This window comes from Denticeps clupeoides, chromosome 2 (genome assembly GCF_900700375.1).
Source record: "Denticeps clupeoides chromosome 2, fDenClu1.1, whole genome shotgun sequence".
Taxonomy (NCBI): domain Eukaryota; kingdom Metazoa; phylum Chordata; class Actinopteri; order Clupeiformes; family Denticipitidae; genus Denticeps; species Denticeps clupeoides.
Genome location: NC_041708.1, coordinates 36,229,089 through 36,252,220, shown reverse-complemented (window position 1 = coordinate 36,252,220; position 23,132 = coordinate 36,229,089). Strand labels below are relative to the sequence as shown.

Sequence of the window (23,132 nt, the reverse complement as noted above, 5' to 3'; positions counted from 1 at the left end):
CATATATATGAAATAGAACTTTCATTCATTCATTTGAAGGTGTTGAGTCATTCCAATGTGTAGAAGCAATTTCTCTTCATATGTTTTATTAGAAAAATATTATGCACACCTCCAAACCTGTGAGCAGCTTAGTTACTGAGGCAAAAGTCAACTAAGAGGACTGATAATCTGCTGGAAACTAAATTCAGCATGATTCTGCATAGTTACAAATGCAGCAAGAACATACCTACTAAGGCCCAGGATGGACTGGATCTGAATTACAGAAAATATTTGGTAACAGTCAACACAGTGATGTATCTGGGTGAACATGAGTACACAGATGGTATAAAACAAAAATTATCCAGAATTTTTTTTAATTCAACAACCCTCACAAAGCCATCATTTAATTGTCCAATACTGCAAGAGAACACAACGGCTTTACAGGCATTAACATATTTTGGCTCGGAAAGGCATTTCCTGCATCAAGAGAAACAGAGCTAAAATAGAAAAATACATATGTGGATCAGGGAATCTGGGCCTGAGACAAGCCTGCCATAGCTTGGCATCAATACAATCAAAGCATTACATAGTTGTGTAATGGTTCACAAAAATTTTTCAAATAGAGAAAAAGAGGCATACTACAATAAAAAAAAAAAAAAAATCTACAATAGACTTCTAAGCTCTCAAGACCAAACATAAAATGGTTTATTATATTGTGAATCCAGAGATTCTGTATTCAAAATGAAATTCCACTTTAATGTGAAATTGATTATAAATACATTAAAACAAATGATACCACAGTTAATGATAACCTGGTATAATAGTTAGCTGAGTGAATTCCTGGTTGTTTGACATCTCTTCATACCTTATAACATTGTTTTTGGTCACAATGTGACATGATAGGCTACTGCCTAAATAATGTTGGTCAGGCAAGATCATAGTTAGTATAATTTCTTCTCAACAGCCTTAAAAGTATTCTGTGGTACAATTGCAATAATGCAGTGGAGGTGGTGCGAAATACTGGCAGTGATGTGCTGATATTTTGGTCTCAGTGACCACAGCACACCATAGACAAAATCTCATGACCACACCACTCTTATGTATCATTGCTTAAATATTTAGTGAGTATTGTGCTGCAATCATTATATTAGTGACTGAATGCTAAATCGGAGCCACCTTCTATTACATGGAAGAATAGGCAGCTCTACTGATTATGTGGGAGTTGAGTCTCATCTTTCCAAGCTGTGAAGAGCCAGCCACCCTCCTCACAGTATGTTGGTTTAGATCTAGAAAAAGGACATTCTTGTTATTAACTCAACATAATGAACTCAAACAGATTAATAAAACATTCCACATTTCATTAAGCTATGACACACACACACACACACTGCACTCACATCATCAATGTCCTCATCATCATCACCGATGTCATCAAACTGAATTTCATCATCATCGCCAGGTCCGAAAGTATCAGTCTCATTGATTTTAGCTGAGTAAAGAGAAAACTTAATGTGAGAATCATATTGCCGTATATGACTGTTCACTGGCCAAATCTGGCAGCAAACATAATGGTTTCAAATGTAATATATTTTCATTAGTAGTTTAAAAAGTTGCCACTCTATAAGATACTGACCATGCTCTGGAAGTTCTCCATAGGCTTTCAGACTCCTAGCTTCATCAGCATTGTACTTCAAAATGACATCAGCTTTGTTGTCCTGAAATGGGGAAAAAAGGACCGTAAATAAATTAAAGATGTCTCTACCAGACACAGATAGAACTTCAACAAATAAACTATTTAATGACACACCTGATAATCTCGTAGTCCAACAAGGATAATGTCTGATGTATTAATCCAGACCTGCAAACAGTTAGGAATTAGTTACCCAAATGGTATGATCAGTGAGCTTGTCACAATACTGAAATCTCAATACCGATACTAATGATACTATTTTCCATTATACAGGGGAAAAAACAAACACAGAAACTTTTTAATATGAATTTAATAATTTTTTTTTTGCATTTCTAGCAAGCTTAGAGAAATATGTTTAAATTGTGTCTCATCAGGTCCTCCAGGTATCAGCCGGAGGGGCTGCCCACTGCAATGCCTGTCTGTCAGCAATCTCACATTTACATTTAAGGCATTTGGCAGACGCCGTTATCCAGTGCTTCCATGTTACCATCGATGAAGTGATCAATTCTGGACCCCCAACTATGAATACAATCTTTTTATTCACTCTGTTGTAGTTTTAATACATAAGACAGACAATATGAAGGTTACAAGTTAATCTAAATATTCTCTAAAGAGGAAGGTCTTGAGCTGTCATTTGAAGGTGCTCAGTGACTGAGCTGTTCTGACCTCCAGGGGAAGTTCATTCCACCACCGAGGGACCAAGACGGAGAAGAGTCTAGATGTGTGTCTTTCTTTTACCTTCAGAGATGGAGGGACCAGGCGAGCAGTACTGGAGGCTCGGAGTATACGAGGTGCAGTGCGAGGTGTAGTAAGAGCTGTGAGGTAGGATGGTGCTACTCCATGTTTGGCTTTGTAGGCCAGCATCAGTATTTTGAACCTGATGCGTGCAGCTACTGGGAGCCAGTGGAGGGAACGTAGCAGAGGGGTGGTGTGGGAGAATTTGGGAAGGTTGAAGATCAGTCATGCTGCTGCATTTTGTATTAGTTGTAGAGGTCAGATGGTAGAGGTAGACCAATTTCCGTGGAAATGTCTTAGATTTTTTTCATATATACACACACACACACACACAACTGGATTATGGACTTTCTGACCAGCAGACCACAGCATGTAAGGTCAGGCCACATCCGCTCCACTACTGTCACGCTCAACACTGGTGTACCACAGGGCTGTGTGCTGAGCCCCTTCCTCTACTCCCTCTTCACCCATGACTGCCGACCTATGTATGGATCAAACTCCGTTATTAAGTTTGCAGATAACACCACGGTGATAGGTCTCATCGACAACAACGATGAGACTGCCTACAGGGAGGAGGTCCAGCATCTGGCCACTTGGTGCACAGAAAATAATCTTCTCCTAAACACCACCAAGACCAAGGGGCTCATTGTGGACTTCAGGAGGGAGAGAAGAGGCTCGCATGATCCCATCCACATCAATGGGATGACTGTGGAGCCTGTTACATCCTTCAAGTTCCTGGGGACCCACATCTCAGAAGACCTGTCCTGGAGCATTAACAACTCCAGCCTGGTCAAGAAGGCTCACCAGCGCCTCTTCTTCTTGAGAACATTAAAAAAGAACCAGCTACCCACTACCATCCTGTTGAACTTCTGCCGCTCTACAATAGAGAGCATCCTTACCAGCTGTCTCACAGTGTGGTATGGAAGCTGCACTGTTGCTGAGCGTAAGGTGATGCAGCGGGTGGTGAAAACTGCACAGCGCATCACAGGGACTCCACTTCCATCCATTGAGGAAATCCAGAGGAAGCACTGCCTGCGTCGAGCTCGCAGTATTCTTAAGGACTCCTCCCACCCGGCCCACGAACTGTTCTCTCTCCTGCCTTCAGGCAGACGGTTCAGGCTACCACGGACAAGAACCAGCAGACTTAGGAACAGCTTTTTTCCCCCAGAGCTGTTTCCTTGCTGAACTCCTCTGCCCCCCCCATACACTCCTGATAATCGCTGCACTGTACTACTCCTGCACATATCACTTTATCCTGCACATATCACTATATGTATATATATAACTTATTTGAAGTGTATCCTGCACTTGCTGCTTATTGCACTTCTGGTTAGACCTAAACTATATTTCGTTGCCCTGTACTTGTCATGTGTAATGACAATAAAGTTGAATCTTATATATACATATATATATATATAAATTGGTGGTGAGACATGGACTGAAAAAAAAATCACATATTACTAAAATGTACTTTTTAAAAAATGTTTCACATGCGCGCCAGTGAAAATAGAAAGAAAATGGGACACTAAAAAAAAATCTAGACAATTTTAGTTCCTTGCCATTCAGATTCACTGTAACGTCTTACTGTGCAATTCTGAAAATGAGCCCCCAGGTAAGCTGGACCCTGAATAACGGGAGTCACGTTTACGTTTACATTATTTACCAGACGCCCTTATCCAGAGTGACTTGCAATCAGTAGTTAAGTGTCTTGCTCACGGACACAATGGTAGTATGCGGGATTTGAACCTGGGTCTTCTGGTTCCAGGCTACTACCACCATACCACGTTTAGGTGAAATCAGTGAAGTTCTGTGATGTGAAGTACCTTTTTCCGAAGTTTTCCACGGATGTGGCAAAGTCGCTTCACACCATCAAAGCACATGGCCTCCAACCTGCCATTGCCCAGCATCTTGATCACCTGAGCGTATTCTGCACGACGGGACAAAACAGACCTGCGGTGACCGTCGTGAGGCTGCAGACAAAGTAATAAACCACATGCAAGGACGAGCAGCCGAGGGGAACCCACCCTGTCCGTCCTCTTTGAAGACCAGCTCCCTCTTCTCCGACTCGTTCTCGTTCTTTCCACGCCGCCGGTTCTTACCTCCCTTCCCTGCGGACGAAACACAAACCAGCACAAGCGGCTACTGAGGCAACAGTCAGGGTACACGACGTGCAAAAACCCCCCCGGCGCCATTGCGCCTGGAGCCTCCCGTCTCTCCGCGGCCGCCGCGTCGCCCGTTTTCTACACGACGTAGCTGGCCGCTGGCGCCACTTTATAACGCCGTGTGCGGCTTTCCACTCGTGACAGGGCGGCGCATTTCTCGTCCCTCCGCGGCCACGTTGTCGGGGCTACACGCTAACGGGGGGACCGCTAACGCGTCCGCGCCGCAAAAACCGAGTTACAACGCGCCCGTGGCGGGTCCAGACCTTTGTTTTTGGGCATGATCGGCGGAGGAGAGGGTCGAGCCGGGCTCCGTGTCGGGTGCTGGCGGGTTCGGTCGGCGGGCACCGGGGGGGACGGAGCGGGGTTGCCAGATCTGCGTGATAAAGCTGCGCGGTGACCGGTGCTCCGCACCGCTTCGGTGTGAAATCGTTCACACGGCGGGGAAAAACTGTAGTTTACTGGGTTTACTGTAGATATAAGTGAACGCACGAATGAATTTGGAATATAGCTTGCATGTAAAATGTTCAAAACATATTCAATTTTGCAGCAACGTTAGCCACCGCTAGATGGCAAACGGCCACAGAATGCAGCACCATGTAGTCAAATCCAGACTTTATTTGTCTCATACACGGTGTGATATGCAGTGAAATGCTTTAGCGACTGCTACAGATCACAGTATTGCAAATATTGCAATCCAACCACCTGTCCACTAGATCCAATCCCTTCCGCAATGCTCCAAACCATCTCCCCTGACCTCATCCCTTTCATTTCTTGTATCATAAACAGCTTGTAAAGACCAAAAAACGTAAGATTTACATGAATGTAATGTTACCCGCTCTTATTTTGATAACCCCTTTGTGAGCGGAAGTACGGTAACGGAACTGAGCTTGAGGTAAGACAGAAGACGCGAAGTAAAGCAGGAAAAGCTCAGTGGGAACGCAGAGAAAAGGACAACCGAAAAAGTTAAAAGCAACAAATCTAGAATCAGTTGATAAGGGAACATGGTTTGTAACTATGACTAAAGTATATTTGAGCATCTTGTAATGTTTGTGAGAAAAGACGTGATTTGTTATGCTAAGGGAAAGAAATATACTAACGTAAGGTGCTGTGCATGTGATTGTAATTATTGGTATCTGCTCTTGCTTAGCTCTTACGTTGGTTGATGACACGGACGGCTTCAATAAATCATCATTTGACCATCAGTTCTGGCCTTCTCAATATTGACTGACTGCTACAGTAAGAGCTTGACCGCCGCCTCCCGCTGCACTACGTGGTTTAAGGTAATACTCGCGACGTCCAGCAGGTGGCAGAAGTTGGTCAGAAGACGAAACGGATCGAAAGAGTCTCAAATGGAAGATGTGCAAGCTGCATCACTAAGTCAAACGGTCACAAATGAACAGATTGCAAGTTCACAACAAGCCATTAAAGATCCAATCACATGCAAAGAACAAATGTTAAGTGAGCTTCAAGATAAAGCTCAAAGCATGTCAGACTTACCAAGACGTTCTGGTACAGAGTTAAAGTACAAACTGAAAGGATGCTAACATACCAAAAGGAAGAATTGAGCCAAAAGGAAAGGAGACTAACAACTCTTTATGAACAATGAAAAATGCAAGTTCGAGAAACAAGAGAAAAGCTAAAGACAGATATCACAGACGAAGAGATGTCAGAACTTGCAGACATAATAGAACAAAGGAGAGACAATATATTGATGTTCTATTCAGAAATAAGAAACCAAACTGCACCACCATCTGACATAAGGAGAAAGATTGATGCATGTGAAGCAGTAACTCATGAAGTTGTAAGAATAATTCTGGAGAGAATAAGTGGTGTTGATGGAGATTTTGATGCAGAGCGTGAAAGAACTCGTTTACGTGGACTTTTACAGCGTGACTATGCCTTGTCCATATATGGCTCGACCGCGGCATCAAACCACAGCCAACGATCCTCAGCTTCACAGCTTACCGCAAAGCGAGCCGAAGCAGCAGCAAAACTAGCAGCAAAAGAGGCAGAATATGAGGTTGTATTAGAGGAACAAAGACAAAGAGAAAGGATAAAGGCTCTAGAGGATGAGCACAAGGAACAAATGGCGGCGCAAAATTCAGAGCTGGAACGCTTAAGAGCGCAGAAGGAAGTAAAAGCGGCTCGAGCCAGGTTGGAAGCATATGATAGAGAGTTATCACTGGTGGGGGATGAACAGTCAATAAAAGGCGAACCAGTTAACCCAAACTTCACACCCAAACAGCCCACACCAGCACTCCCCTTCATTCCTGTGCAAACAGCTCACTCGGATGTCTCTGAGCTAGCACAAGCAGGGCAAGACAGCATAAAAATGAACAAACTTCCCACGCCAGAACCAACAGTGTTTAGTGATCCAATAAACTTCATAGAGTGGAAATCCACATTCATGTCCCTGATTGAACGAAAGGGCCTCTCAGCGGCAGATAAAATGTACTATTTAAAAACATACGTAACTGGGTCGGCTCGCAAATGTCTTGAAGGAACTTTCTTCAGAAACGATGAAGAGGCATACAAAGATGCTTGGGATAAACTAAACCAAAGATACGGTCAACCATTCATGATACAAAAGGCATTTAGAGAGAAGCTAGCGAATTGGCCAAAGGTGCAGTCCAGAGACGCTGATGGATTAAGGAACCTTGCAGATTTCATAAATGCATGCAAGCTTGCTATGCCTCACGTAAAGGGACTACAAATACTCAACGACTGCGAAGAAAATCAAAGATTGTTGCACAAACTACCGGACTGGATAAATGCAAGATGGAATAGACAGGTAACAAAAACTTTAATGGAGGGGGGTGAGTTTCCAAGTTTCTGTGATTTTGCTTCCTTCCTCTCGTTAGAAGCGGAAGTTGCTTGCAACCCAGTCACCTCCATTCACGCACTTCGCCGCACTGAAACAAATATTGATAAAAGGAGTACTAGGGTAATCAGTGGGAGTAAAGCAGGTGTATTTAACACAAATGCAACTGTACAAAGTGACAAACGGACAATAACAAAGACACCTAACAGTTCTCCATGCATGTTGTGCCAGGACGTACATCAGCTTCACAAGTGCCCAGACTTCTTAAAGATGTCTCTAGAAAACAAAAAGAAATATGTGAGAGACAATAAACTTTGTTATGGCTGTCTGAAAAAAGGACACAGTGCTAAGGACTGCAGACGCCGCCTCACTTGCGAAACCTGCACAAAGAGACATCCTGTGTGTCTTCATGATGAAAACTACAGTAACGGTTTGCAAAGACAAACACGTGGGAGTACGGAGAATGCAAATCAAGGTAACTCACCTGAAACTGCAACAGCCATGTCACTTAATGTTGCCAGATCAGAACAGACAGTCAGCACCTCAATGATAGTCCCAGTATGGCTGTCAACCACCACCAATCCACTCAAGGAAAAATTGGTCTATGCATTATTAGACACTCAGAGCGATGCTGTCTTTGTGGATCAGGATGTAACGCAGGAGCTGCAGGCAGATGTTTGTCCAGTAAAATTGAAATTGACTACCATGATGGGTAAAAATGCTGTTGTAAGTAGTGGAAGGGTGTCTGATCTCTTGGTGAGAGGTTACAACTCAGCCACAGTCATAAAGCTCCCCACGGCATACTCCAAGGATTGCTTACCTGCTAACAGGGAACACATACCCACATGTGAAACAGCCAAACAGTGGAGTCATTTACTGCCTATTGTAGATGAGATCCCTCCACTCCTCAGTTGTGAAGTGGGTCTCCTTATAGGTTACACCTGTCCCAGGGCTCTTGCACCTAAACAAATAATCTTAGGAAAAGATGGTGAGCCCTATGCTATTCGCACGGACTTAGGATGGAGCATAGTAGGCAACGCAGCGCTTTGCAATGAAACGGATATATACGGCAGTCTCTGCCACAGAGTCTGAGTTAAAGAAATCCCTCACTCCACTCCAGCAGATGCAATACTTGCTCTGGAAAGAGATTTCAAAGAGACGGACAGAAACGAAAAGACTGTATCACAAGAGGATTTAATATTCCTCCAGAAGCTTGAGCAAGGCATAACACAGACGGAAACGGGACATTTGGAGATGCCATTGCCATTTAGAGAAAAGCCACAAATGCCAGATAACAGACAACTTGCTGAAAACAGACTAAACCAGCTCAAACGCAATCTCAATGATCCACAAAGTTTGGAGCCACTTACTCCAAACCACCTTGTCACAATGAAAACCTCAACGGCTCCGCCTCCCCCTGGACAGTTCGTTAAAGCGGACTTGTATGCACGCAAACGATGGCGTCAAATACAGTACTTACTCGAGCAGTTCTGGAGCAGATGGAGACAGGAGTACCTTCAAAACATTATGACCAGACAAAAATGGAACACGCCTAAAAGGAACATGCAAATAGGTGACATAGTAATGGACAAAGATGACATGCGACCTCGATCCCAATGGAAGCTTGGCCGAATCTTGGACACTGTAGAAGATACAGATGGACTTGTCAGAAAGGTTAAAACAGCCTTTGCTGACAGAAATCTTACCAAAGGAGGTCAGCGTGTGAATAAAATGTCAGTGGTAGAACGTCCAGTTCATAAGTTAGTTCTGCTGCTGGAACATAGTGGAATGTAAATTCCTGATGATTGAGTGTATGGACATTTCTCAAGTTACAGTGTTAAGATGTTTACTATGTTATTCTTTTTGTGACAAAGTTTTTTTTTTATAAATTATTTGTGTTTCATTTGTTCAACAGAAAATAATTTGATGGGAGTGTAAAGACCAAAAAACGTAAGATTTACATTAATGTAATGTTACCCGCTTATTTTGATAACCCCTTTGTGAGCGGAAGTACGGTAACGGAACTGAGCTTGAGGTAAGACAGAAGACGCGAGGTAAAGCAGGAAAGCTCAATCACATCCGGCCATGTACAATCTGCCTTTAAAACAGCCAGGGTTCTTCTAATCCTATAGAAAGCCACCTCTGATCCTACAGACATCAACAACTACAGACCAGTTTCCCTCCTCTCATTTCTTTCTAAAATTCTTGAGCGCTGTGTCTACAATCAGCTATCACTTCATCTGTCAGAGAACAACCTCCTGGATCCTAACCAGTCTGGCTTCAGAACAGCTCATTCTACTGAGACGGCCCATCTGACTGTTTCTGAGAAGCTACATGTGGCCAGATTGGCAAAACTGTCATTGGTTCTTATTCTCCTCGACCCTTTACAGCATTTGACACAGTTAACCACAAGACTCTCTTGTCAATCCTGAAGAGGCTTGGAATTCAGGGCTCAGCATGGCAGTGGTTTTCTTCCTACCTTGATGAGCGATCTTACCAAGTGACTTGGAATGGATCCAACTCACATAAGTGTACTCACAAAGTCCACATAGACTCTCCAATCGTGTCCCTCAAGGCCCAGTACTAGGTCCTCTCCTTTTCTCCCTCTACACGAGATCACTTGGTGAGGTCATTTCCTCACATGGGTTATCCTACCACTGCTATGCCGCGACACACAACTCCTCTTGGAGTAACAATAGACAACCAGCTCTCCTTCTCGACTCACATCAGCAATCTTTCCCGCTCATGTAGATTCCTTCTCTACAATATCAGACGAATCCGCCCTTATCTGTCAACCCAGGCCACCCAGATACTGGTTCAGTCCTAACTCCCTTCTAGCTGCTCTACCACTATGCACCATCCGACCTCTACAACTCATACAAAATGCAGCAGCACGACTGACCTTCAACCTTCCCAAGTTCTCCCACACCGCCCCTCTGCTACGTTCCCTCCACTGGCTCCCAGTAGCTGCACGCATCAGGTTCAAAATACTGATGCTGGCCTACAAAGCCAAACATGGAGTAGCACCATCCTACCTCACAGACCTTATTACACCTCGCACTGCACCTCGTATACTCCGAGCCTCCAGTACTGCTCGCCTGGTCCCTCCATCTTTGAAGGTAAAAGGAAGACGCTCATCTAGACTCTTCTCCATCTTGGCCCCTCGGTGGTGGAATGAACTTCCCCTCGATGTCAGAACAGCACATTCACTGAGTATTTTGTAACCTCACTGCATCGTCCTGTAAGACTGTAGCAGCAGCTCTCCAGTCACCAGACTCACATCTGATTTATCTGGACCTGTGTTACAACAAGATCCTGGATTCAGGAGTGGAACACATCTGTGTAGGACTGGAGTCTTCATGCTGTAAACTGGAGACTCTCAGGTTGGTACAAGACTAACATGAACTTTCTTCAAATCATATATTAAGAATTCAAGGGTCAAAAATAAGATTGTCAGCAGTTTTTTATTGTTTTCTTTGTAAATTAAAATTAATAAAAAAATGAATATTTTTTTATGAATATACTGTTTATTTACACAATGCTGAAAGGTTTAGATCTGAATTTTTTTTTCTGTATATGTGTGAAGAACACAAGCCTGGTAGATCAGTTGGGACGATGGGTCAAATAGTGAAACAATGTTTTTAGTAGACTCTGCTTCTACAGATTTATGACCTATGTATGTTACGTTTTGTTGATATGTCCATACAAGTTTAATTCATATTTTTTTGTAATAATCTGATGGATCATCATGTTTCTTCCAGGCTGTGGCGCTGTTCCCTCTCAGCTGTGAGCTGTTCAGCTCTGTCTTCAGCTCTCAGATCAAACTCCTCACGTCTGAGACTCCTGGACCTGAGTATCAATAATCTGCAGGATTCAGGAGTGGAACTTCTCTCTACAGCACTGGAGGATCCACACTGTAAACTGGAGAAACTACAGTGAGTGTTTTATTTATTATATTTCATGTCTAGACTTTCAACATTTTCAACGTTTTCATTTTAAAGTTCATTTAAAAAAAAGGTTTTATACATTTTGCATCTGTTAAATGACAGATGCACCCTTGGCGGGTTGGGATTCGAACCGGCAACCTTCCGATTACAGGGCCACTTCCTACCTTAGGCCAGCACTGCCCTAGAAATTATAAATCACACTCTAACATTTAGGGCTGTAATCCTGTATTTAACTTATCTTTCTTTCTCAAGTAAATCGTAGTCTGGTTTAATAGACAGTTTTAATATTACAACACTAAATTCCTGCCGGGTGAAGAAGAATTGTTCACTTGAAAGTGAGACTTGTTAAATGGGCTTTTTCTTTTAAACGGTGACAGTGTGGGGAATAATTGTGCCTTGTTCCTGGGACAGGTGTTAGTATTGCACATTACAGGAATGAACATGAATTCAAGCATCAAACCCATCAAGATCTGTTCTAACTGGACCTTTACTATACAGCAGCACATTTATATTAATAGTAGTAGCAACAATTACTGTGTGTTCATATTCTGTACAGAAAAGATTGTGGTGAACTTGTCAGAAGAAGATGAGGACTCTGGCACATCAGCAGCTGTCCAATAGAACCATGAACATCTTCACATCTTCAAGCAGCACCACAGACAGCAGCCTCTTCCTGAGGGAACAAGGCAGTGAAATAAGTGGAGGATGAAAGAGTTTCCTAATGAACATCTGCTGAGGGCTTTAATTAAAAAGACATCCTAGATCTGAAATATTCGTATTAAATAATTTGTTCTTTTACATAGTTGAATGTGCTGACAACAAAATCTCACAAAAATTATCCCAAAAAATTAAACCAAATTTATCAATCCATGGAGGTCTGGTGGTTTAAGATGCACTTCAAACACCATTAAAACCACCCATAGGGGGCGCAATAATTCGCCTATTTACATTATGGCTCAAATTATGGCTCAAATCAAAGGCATTAATTGCTGCAAATTCCCGTCCTGAAAACATTACTATTTAAAAAAGAAGTGAAGTAAAATAAAAAGTCCAAATCTGAGTCTCACTAAACTTGGAACATGTCGTCTCCAGACCATGCAAACAAAACATTGTTTAAAACATTGTTGTAAGAACTTCTGTTTCAAAGTTGCGTGCTAAAGTCCAGTTGCCAGTACAATAACTATAGATTGTGTCGTTCTTTTCTTATTTCTTAAGTGACTTTGCTGCTCTTCCCACCCGGTTTTCTCTACTCTGTTCTTATATGATAAATGTTGGTGACTTCAATATTCATATGGATGTCGACAATAACCCTCTTTCCTAGATTTCTTATCTAGAAAGTTTTGGGCTTCATGAACACTTATATATATTCTGATAAATTTAGCAAATCTCTCGTCTTATTTCACTCTCAAAATTTCTGTTGCTGCTGGGTGGACCATAAACCACAGGAGATTATCCTTTTTTTGTCATTTTAAAAACAGAACATGATGACATGGAGAAATGTGTCCTCTGTATTTAACCATCATCCTTAGTGAGCAGTGGGCACCATGACAGGCGCCCGGGGAGCAGTGTGTTGGGACGGAAACCTTGATCAGTGGCACCTTGGCGGTTCAGGATTCGAACCTACAACATTCTGGTTACGATTCCTTACCCGCCAGGCCACCACTGCCCCGTACTGTGACGGCCCGCTCATACTGCAGGGCGGGTACCAGAAGGTGCACTCGCAGACATCATAGCAGCTGGTGTTCACGGCGGGTTGGAAGTCACCGGAAGGCTGATGGTGTTTTAGCAGGCGTGTAAAACTTACACACACTTCCTCAAACTGGCTTACTCGCCTCAACACAAGATTTAATTGGTGTGAAATCATGTTTATTGTTCATTTGTTGTAATTTTTTCTTTCTGTAAGATGACCTTAAATAAAATGTCAGTTTTGTATTATCCTGATCTTATATCTCATTTTATTTTTCTCCTCCTTCCTCCGTACCAGAATACATGAATAATTAGCGCCATCTGGCGGCTACCCAGCATATCACAGAACAAGGTGTACTGCATGTGGACAAGAATTACACTTTTATCTAACAAGATTAACAGATAACAGTCCACACTTTCATATTTACATCCACCTTACTCAATCACACTCAATATCCCATGACAAAGAGGGTTTCTCATCCTGGCAGGTCTTAACCCTCCATCACAGATGCTGGAACACTGTCGGTTTTACTACAGTTCGTTTTTGTATCAGAAGCAACATCTGAGTTCAACTCTGACAGCGGCGATAAGTGTGAGATTCGTTCCAGATTCGTCGCTCATCCAGCAAGTAAGTGTCTTAGGCCTTCTGGGTCACAACCGTCCTTGGATTAGAAAACTTCAGTTCTCCTTTTTTCACCTTCCATGTAATAGTCAATAAAAGCCTCTGAAAGTTCTAAAATGCTTGTAATTATACTGAAATAATACATAGAAACAACTGACAGAAAGATCTAAAAACAGTGGAGCGTGAAACTTTGTGTCGAAAATTTGTTCGTTTTCTTGACTACCAAGATGGCGCAGATGTTTGTCACCCCGCCCTCAGCCCCACCCTGTCCGCCGCCCCCGCCCACCTTTTCACTGTATTCCTCGCCCTCGTCTGCCGACTGGTGTGTAAAACAAGCACCATTTTATCGTACTGTAGCCCCTTCAACCCAGGATCCGTTGTGTCACGGGAATTCAGGACAACCACAGGATTTCCAGTTCGTCATCTTTTATTGTTTTCTGTCACAAATAATACAAAATAAGACAGCGAGGCTGTCTGTTTCAAAGTCTGTAAATGCTGCAGACCCTGCCTCCTGGTCTGAGTTGCTGTTGAAGGAGATGGGTGGGTCACTCTTTGGCCAGCGGCACCTCTGGGGTTGATGGTGAGGGCAAGACAGCGGGCTGGGCCAATGTGTAGAACCAGGACGACATGGCGGATTTAGCGCTGGTCAGAGCTCCGCCCACTGACTGACCTGTAGAGGTAGAAATGTCTTTTACCTCAAAGTTGGCCATCAAAAGTGCTGTCACTTATTAATTTTTTTACCAAATGTACCATATTCTCCAATGTCAAATTCAACAACAACAACATTTATTTATTATAAAGCCCAAAATCACATACAGTATGTCTCAATGGGCTTTGACAGGCCCTACAGTTGACACCCCCACACTTGACCCTTCTGCACACAAGGAAAAACTCCACACAAAAAAAAAACTCTAGGAGAGAAAAAGAAAAAAAAAGGAAGGAAGAAACGAGTGGGAAGGAGTGATAGAGAGAGAGGGACGTCCTTCCAGGGTAGAGTGAGCCTGCAAGTGGTGTCAGTGCAGGGTTGGGGATGTCCAATAAGAGAAAAAGTCCTACAGTTGTAGAGGTGGAGAAGTCCACAGTGTAGTATAGAGCATCTGTCCATGTTTGGAGGTGCTGGACAGTGCAGAGTAGGTCATGGACTAAGGGATTGCTGGGATGCTGACATCTTGGGCCTGATTTCAGGAGGAAAACCAGGCTGTGGCGCTACACTAACACCTATACATACGACTACACCACTGGCGTTCAACACCAAATATTAAATACAAAAACAGCGTTGGTCACTTGCATCTGTTCTTTTTCACATCCAAAAGTCTCCTAAAAACTCACCCACAATCTTCCCGGTCTGGATGACGCTCCAGCTGGCGGTCACCATCGCGTTCCAGATCTTCTTCCCACACTCGCTATTCTGAACAGAGCTGGGATATCCAAAATCATCAGGGTTCTTACTCATTTTTACAAAATAATTTTTCATGACTACATTTAATCAAAAGGCAAATTTTCACCACGAGTCCGTTTATTTCAATTTAAATTTAAAGACTGAATAGATTAACAGGGACAGTGTTTCTTCCTCAAAGTTTGTGCAGGCACAAGGTCCCAATCAGGTTCGGTCATTAGAGGTCATCATTAGAGGTCTTCAGGAGGAAACTGGAGACCGAGGCCAGATCTCGTTCCACCTCTTTTCCTTTTACAATGACGATGGAGTGCTGCCATATAAGCAAGCCGTGTCATAAAATTAAGATCAATAAATTCCTCATTGATTCATTAAATTGCTTACACCTCCTATAGTTTACACATGTACAAGCAGTGACTTTGAAAATGAGAACAAACAGTAATTTGTTCTTATAAGGCTGCAGAATAAACCGCAGTCAAGCAGTTCACCACGTGGACACCAGGTGACCACCAGAAAACTACCAGAAAAAATAAACACCTCCACGCCTTCCACCTTCCAGCCGCCCAAAGAGCGGCGGGACCATTACTCACACGTCGGCCACGCTGTACTGACCCTGGAGACACAGACAGACAGACAGAGTCGGATCAGCCTCGGTGAGCAGTGGGCGGCCATGACAGGCGGCACCTCGGCGGTTCAACTTCATTAAAACCAACATCTCGTTACTCAAATTAATATCAACATTTACTTAATATTATTCCAGCCACATTCCTGGTAAGTCGGCCGGAGAAGTCGGAAGTAACGGGGCTTCTGAGGGACGGATTTATTGTCTTTAAAAAACGGAAATGGGTAATAATAATAACAGCATGATATATACACACATTTAACCAATAGATGTGTTTCCTTTAGTACATTTCAAGCTTTGATCAGATTGCGATTCTGGCCGGCCACACCCACCCTGCAGCCGCCGCAGCTCGGGGTCGTCGATGTTTATCCGCGCCGCCTCAACCTGACCACCACACACAGGGGTCAGAGGTCATAGGTCAGTCACAGCCCCCCCAAAAAAGACCTCTAACAAATATCATTAACTTCATTTATGTAGACCTGATTGGTTTAATTAATTATTCAATTCATCGTGTCTGTACCCTGCCTGAAACATAAAATAATTACTATTAAAATAACTATAATAATAATGATAATAAGTAATATACTATTACAATAATAATTATAATAATAATAATAACTAATATACTATAATAATAATAACTATCATCGTTCTGAATTCGCGTTTTCTGGACAGGTTTAACCTCGAGGTGTCCGTCGTGCGGCTCTCCGCGGGGGACATTTTCTCTCCTCGTCTCGCCGCAGAGCAGTTCGAGTTTAGTTCCCGCGCCGTGGACACCGTTCAGGTCAGGAAATAAAAGTAGAACAAAAAACTGGGCAGGACTGCGAACTTCATGAGCCTGAACGAACGTAACGTGTCATTTAAAAAAAAACAACAAGTCTTTCGACCTTCTACAGAAGTTCACGTCTGGCTTTAAACTGGACCTGGGACCCCTGAAGGAGCCGCTCGGGGTTATTCGAGTTCTGGAGTGGGGAAGTCTCGACAAACAGCCCGTTTTGTGACCTGAAACCTGATTGGACGATCCGCGTCGGGCGCCGTTGGTCGGAACGGAATTATCGACGGTACCGGGTCGGGAGGACACGGGGACGCGGCGAGTCGGTGTGGGGCGGCGTCCTCGGTAATCCCCGCGGGCAGAGTTGAGTCGTGTCCAGGTGTCAATTTTACACTCCCGTGTGTGGAAACGAGTGGCAGCTGGTGGCATATAAATACCCGTCTCGCTGTTAAGAGACGTAAGGCTCCAACGTAACGTAACGTAACGTACAGCAACGAACCCGAGGTGCGCGGGCGACACCACCCAGCATCACAACGCACAAGCGGCCACCTGTCGGACCAGGGAACTTGGCGCTAGAGAAGCCCGGAAGCCGAACCAGGCCCAAACCCAACTCACCGTGACCACCGCCTCCCCCAGACGCTGGTCCAGCATCCCCCAGTCGCCCTGCACGCACAGGTCCTCAGATACGATCACGGCTACGGTGAAAACCAACCAACACCGACATGCCAGAAAGGAGAGCGGAAGTCAGGATTACCTTGTGGACCAAATCTCAAGGAGACAGGCCTGCGGCAGAAAGAGAAGAAGTGGCACATGTGATCTGATATTCTTTATATACTCAGACGTTCTAGTTTATTGTCAAGTGAAATTCCATTCCATTCCATTGCATTAATTATGATTATATTTGTCACATGGCCAAGTTATAATTTAGTGCTTTTTATTTACTGCTCTAGTTAACAATTTAAATTAAGAGTATATTACTAGCAATCAATAAGACTTAGATACGTGTCAAAGGGATGTAATTTAGCCGCAAAACGATGTGAAAAATCTGTGGTCATACGCCTCCAAGTTGAGAATAAATTGCACTACACGGTCACTATGTTTTTAAAAATATATCGTGTATAAACTTGTGAGAAACTGTTACGCCAGTATTAAACAGACAGAATACATCATTAAATCTATAATAGAATGTGTCAGTCTGTAAGTGGGAAGGACTAACGCTGATTCAGGCTATCTGCAGGTTTAAGGGAGATAAATCTGACTTTTTAAGACCTTTTTAAAGCCACTTTAAAATCACATTTAAAACCCTGCGTTGGGGTTGTCAATTACATTTGTCCAAGGGCAAGAGATTCTTCTTGACAGACACTGTGAGGACCTTATGCCCTCATGGGTGGTAGTAACCTAGGGGGGTAACACACCTATGAACCAGAAGACCCAGGTTCAAATCCCCCTTACTACCATTGTGTCCCTGAGCAAGACACTTAACCCTAAGTTTCTCCAGGAGGGGACTGTCCCTGTAGCTACTGATTGTAAGTCGCTCTGGATAAGGGTGTCTGGTAAATGCTGTAAATGTAAATGTAAATATAGATGATGACTGGCAGGAGGCTATGAAAATGTCAGGTACACTTTTGTTTGTAACCGGCTTAGAGAGACTCAATATAAGATTTTACACAGGTTACATACAACGCCAGTTTTAATGAATAAGATGGATCCCTCTGTGCCAGCTCTCTGTGTTAAATGTGCTAAATACTTTCACTGTTTCTGGAGCTCATTTCAAGATTCTGGAATGTTGTTGCTTACGAAATCGGTACCATTCTTAAGATAAAATTGAAAGTGGATCCTGGTCTTTTTCTCTTGGGGCTCCCATATAAAAGACAAGTAATGTCACTGAAACTTGATGCAAAAAGTTATAGATTGTTAGACAAACTGCTACGTGTGGCAAGAAAGTGCATTCTTATTAGATGGATAAAAACACTCCCCCCTCTGTCACACAATGTGTATAGAGAGATTTCTGCAGTTCTGCCTCATGAGAGGCTGGCGGCTGTGCTTAGGGGTAATATAAATAGCTTTCAGAATGTATGGTCTCACTTTATAGATCACTTATGTCCAGATGGGAGAGAAGTGGTTTTATGTGTCAATTAGGGTTTTGAGGTGGTTATATTTCTAAAAAAAAAATTAATAAAGAATGGTCTTTGTTCTGTTGGGTTTTTCGTATGTGTGTGTTTGTTCTAAATGACGTCTTTATCATAGTATTATGATATTTAAATGTTTATTTGTTTATTCTTTTATTTATGTGTTTGTTTTTATTGCTTAAATTGTTTTTGTATTTTGAAATGAAATTCAAGTGACAATACCTTAAAGTGATAGTACATCTATCCTGCAAATACGGAATAAACATGTCCAATAAATAAAAAAATAAGCACAAATCCTTCATTTAAAGTCACAATTGTTCTACAACACCGCCACTACAATACAGTGTTTCCCATGCACGACAATACTGCTGTCACCTTCGCACCATTTTAATCAATAATGTGGTGTGATGTGATTGTAATGAAAGATTCTGTGGCTCGCAGTCCTATTGCATGTAAGTACCACTCTTTCTAAAGTGAATTGTCTTTTGACTCGTGTCCATGTGTCCTGTGTGTATAGTAACAACGAAGACGGCTTCACAGCAGTGGCGGCAGCGGACTGATACAGAAAACATACGGAAACAAGAACATCTTCACACTTCAAGACAGCAAACAGACAGCAATGTCTTCAGCCTCTGTTCAAGATCAGTTATGACCTTTTCTCTCTTTTTTTGTACAAAATGTATATTTTGGGTTTTGGGTAAGTTGTTCAAGTTGTTTGTAAGTTGTCTTTGCATTTTAACACACTGAACTAGTGGACACCAAAAGCGTGAAAAAAGATTAAAAAATAAGATATTAAAGTGCCCAGTCAGTTATCTAAGGCTGGTGTGGTGCTTGTAGAGGACTGAGCTGAAATGTAAATATATATGAAAAATAAAGTCCATTTACACACAGACACTCGTCATCATCAGTGAACACTGTGCAAATTAAAAAAATTAAAATGTTGTAAATGAACTCAAATATTATTTGCATGTGACCACTGTACACCAATACTCAGCACCTAACAGTGAAGTTATTCTCATTGTGATACACTGCAGCACAGCACACATATACATAACGTGTCCTTGACAGGAACCAGGGAGAAGTGTGTGGGGACAGTCCTTTGCTTAGTTATACCTCAGTGGCCCCAAGGCAGATGGGGATTCAAACCAGCAATCTTCTGATTACAAGGCTGCTTCCTTAACCGCTAGGCCACCACTGCCCCACTTGGTTAGTTATTCATTTACGACAAGACAATTCAAACCACGTTCAGCCATAAGAAACATGTACCTGTCTGCCATCTAATGAAGTTAAACTACTGAAAATGGTGACGGTGAAACCGCACCTGATTCAACTCAAGAACTGGGTGGTAACGGGTTGAGTGGTGGAACCAGCTGTGCTAAATGAGGATAAACCCAAAAACGTGCAGGATCATTTTACTCCAGGACCGGTTTTGTAGACCCCAATCTAGTCTTTGTACAACTGGTACTAGTTATCTAATGAGTGCCAGACTTGGCAGGTCTAGAAGGTCATTAATGTTAATTATGTGTCCTATAAAAGTGGAAGCCATACATGGTGGTGACTGTAATGTGGCATCATGGGTTGGTGGTCAGTGGCAGTGTTGCTGTGGGGAGGTGTTGTAGGGGTTTGTATGGGTGCAGTTCTGCTGGATGTTAAAGGTGTATCAGGACCTGCTCCAGCTTCTAGGCAACCATTTCCAAGACCTGCAATAAATCCACCTCAGGTGCCTGCCCGTCCCCCGTTTGTCCCCGGCGTGCTGCCGCCGCCTCAGGTGCCTGCCCGTCCTCCGTTTGTCCCCGGCGCGCTGCCGCCGCCTCAGGTGCCTGCCCGTCCCCCGTTTGTCCCTGGCGCGCTGCCGCCGCCTCAGGTGCCTGCCCGTCCCCCGTTTGTCCCCGGCGCGCTGCCGCCGCCTCAGGTGCCTGCCCGTCCTCCGTTTGTCCCCGGCGTGCTGCCGCCGCCTCAGGTGCCTGCCCGTCCTCCATTTGTCCCCGGCGTGCTGCCGCCGCCTCAGGTGCCTGCCCGTCCTCCGTTTGTCCCCGGCGTGATGCCTCAGGCTCCTGCCAGTCCCCCCTTTGTCCCCGGGATGCCTCAGGTTCCTGCCCGTCCCCCGCTTGCTCCTTTGCCTCAGGGATCAGGGGGGCAGCTTCAAGATCCTGGAAGTGTCCAGCAGCAGCTGCTTGGCCCAGTGAAGGAGCTGACCTGGAAGTTTCCTCAGATGCCAGTAGAGCCCACGTCCCCCCCAGTGCAGTTCCAGCTGAGGGAGCCGGTATCAGTCAGCAGTGTGGCAGCTACCTGTGACGAGAATATGGTGCACGTGCAGGTTAAGAAGGACCTGTTTGGTTCTGGAGAGCTCATCCAGGCATCAGACATCTCACTAGGAGGCTGTGGGGTGACTGGAGAAGATTCTGTGGCTCAGCTGCTGTATTTTCAGTCCTATTTGCAGGCCTGTGGCAGCCAAGTAGTGGTGAGTTCTGGTTCCTCTTTGGTCAGGAATCTGTAGGACTTTCTCCAGTAACTCTGGCTTTTTCCCCCTTCAAACACAGATGACCAACGATTCCCTGGTTTATTCCTTTTCTCTGACCTACATCCCAAGAGCCATTTCTGACACTTCTGCTCCAATAGTCAGAACCAGTGGTGCTGTAATTGGGATTGAATGCCACTATTTGAGGTGAGCTCTAGCTGATCTGCTCTCCCATGTCTCTCTGTATTTAGATGCTTTTTGATATCGGTTTCTTCTTGCATGTGACCAGGCTTCACAATGTGAGCAGCAATGCCCTGCAGCCTGCCTGGATCCCATATGCTGCTACTAAAACTGCAGAGGAGCTGCTGGTCTTCTCTCTCAAGCTCATGACTGGTAGGTACAGTTGTGGTCCACTGTTCCACTGTGTTGGCTGTTCCTAACATTTGCTTTTGTCTTCAGATGATTGGAAGTTTGAGAGGCCTTCCAACATCTATTACATGGGAGATCTGATCCATTTTGAGGCTTCTGTCAAGCAGTACAACCATGTCCCCCTCCGGGTGTTTGTTGATACCTGTGTGGTCACCGCTGTCCCTGATGCAGCTGCTGCTCCCAGTTATCTCTTCATTCAGAACCATGGGTGAGGAGCAGCTTCATTTCTTTATGGCTTTGTTTACGATGTGCTGTAGTCTCATTTTGGTCTCCTTTTATTATAGGTGTCTGGTTGACTCCAAGCTCACTGGCTCATCTTCTCGCTTCCTGCCCCGTACTCAGGATTTCAAGCTCCAGTTCCAGCTGGAGGCTTTCAGGTTTCAGCAGGGGGACACTGGCTCTGTACGTGTCTCAAGCTAGCCCTTCGCTCTCATGGTTCCACCACCTTGGTATGGTGGCTGACCGTCCGTATCTCTCTTGTTCCAGCTGTTCATCACTTGCTTGCTGAAGGCAACAGCGGCTGCTTCCCCGACTGATGCTGAGCACAAGGCCTGTTCTTTTGTAGGACACAAGTAGGTCTGGACTAGACGGCTGCATTACAAACATCCACATGTACTTGTTATTCAGGCCCTGATCTTTCTATGAAGGTGGGCTGGTGCAGGTGGAGAGGACCAACTGTGTAGCTGCTGTGATGGTTCCTGTGGGTCCAGGAAGGCAAGAGATCTGACCTCTGTCTCAGGTATGTGGACATGGCATCCTTTTTTTAGGCCTTTATCTGTTTGTGCTGATTATACATTTTAATCCTGTTCCTCTTCCTTGCTTTCAGATTCTGGATGGGAGAAAGAAATCTCTTTGGGACCGTTGTTCATCAGAGGTTGACCAGCCTGTGTCTCTTTATGATCGTTCTCTTTTAATAGCCAAATAAATGCTGAAATGGACTCGTGTATCAAGTAGTCCCGTCTCTCCTTTTCAAGCATGCACCGTTTACAACTACAGGTCCTCTTTACTAAAAACACTTCAGATGGGGGTCTGAGGAACCAGACATCTGGAACAGTTTATTCTAATACATGTTTGGAGATGGTGTTCTGCATCATGAACTCCCTGTAAGTGGCACTATAATTGTGGTCTCATCCAAAGTTCTCTCCTTGTTTCATGTCTAGTTCTGTATTAAACAGAGAACTCGTTGTCCTGAACTGTTTTACGAGGTTCTGCATCTGAACATTTAGCCACCATTGTATGTATGAAGCTTTTGAGCTTCTATGTCTGGTTGGATGAATGTCAGCATTTTTACTAAAATCAAATTTGCTGTACACGTGGATCTGCAAAAAAATTCACTCTGGACCAGTTTTAGAAAGTAACTGCTCTGGGTCTCAGTTTCTGTGTGGACACAATAGATTTAATAGAAATTTTACCCATTTAAAGACACATTTTTGTGTAGACGGGCATTTGTGACGCCCGTACTCATTTTAGTCTAGTAAAGTTTCAGTCGACAAAGTCTGAACGTTTTAGTCAAGATCATCTGTGACTGCTTTTGTCAATGAAAATGGTCTTTTAGTGTCATAGACTCAAGAATACTTTCCATCTTTTCCTGAGGCCGCATTTCTACTTGTGTTATTTAACACATTCTGTTTTCTGCTCCACTTCATTTTTAAGAAAGTGTCCAAATGTCGCTTAGTCTTTTTGTCTC

General features: G+C 43.7%; 3 protein-coding genes across 3 annotated transcripts; 1 reads left to right on the top strand and 2 right to left on the bottom strand.

The window, feature by feature from the left end:
• Nucleotides 1-336: 336 nt before the first annotated feature.
• Nucleotides 337-5,002, bottom strand: eif1axb (eukaryotic translation initiation factor 1A X-linked b). The gene is made up of 7 exons (XM_028966791.1): nucleotides 4,830-5,002; nucleotides 4,429-4,512; nucleotides 4,228-4,331; nucleotides 1,787-1,837; nucleotides 1,613-1,694; nucleotides 1,377-1,468; nucleotides 337-1,265 (listed from the first exon to the last, which is right to left on the bottom strand). The coding sequence occupies exons 1-7, from the start codon at nucleotides 4,843-4,845 to the stop codon at nucleotides 1,260-1,262; spliced, it is 435 nt and encodes a 144-aa protein (XP_028822624.1). The 5' UTR covers nucleotides 4,846-5,002; the 3' UTR covers nucleotides 337-1,259.
• A 9,185-nt stretch (nucleotides 5,003-14,187) lies between these two features.
• LOC114784945 (late secretory pathway protein AVL9 homolog) lies at nucleotides 14,188-15,154 on the bottom strand. The gene is made up of 2 exons (XM_028970846.1): nucleotides 14,972-15,154; nucleotides 14,188-14,312 (listed from the first exon to the last, which is right to left on the bottom strand). The coding sequence occupies exons 1-2, from the start codon at nucleotides 15,114-15,116 to the stop codon at nucleotides 14,188-14,190; spliced, it is 270 nt and encodes an 89-aa protein (XP_028826679.1). The 5' UTR covers nucleotides 15,117-15,154.
• Nucleotides 15,155-19,858: 4,704 nt separating this feature from the next.
• Nucleotides 19,859-22,324, top strand: LOC114774554 (zona pellucida sperm-binding protein 3-like). Its single transcript, XM_028966341.1, has 9 exons — nucleotides 19,859-19,903; nucleotides 20,684-21,019; nucleotides 21,099-21,223; nucleotides 21,306-21,409; nucleotides 21,476-21,653; nucleotides 21,730-21,847; nucleotides 21,932-22,017; nucleotides 22,093-22,184; nucleotides 22,272-22,324. The coding sequence occupies exons 1-9, from the start codon at nucleotides 19,859-19,861 to the stop codon at nucleotides 22,322-22,324; spliced, it is 1,137 nt and encodes a 378-aa protein (XP_028822174.1).
• The last annotated feature ends 808 nt before the right edge of the window (nucleotides 22,325-23,132 follow it).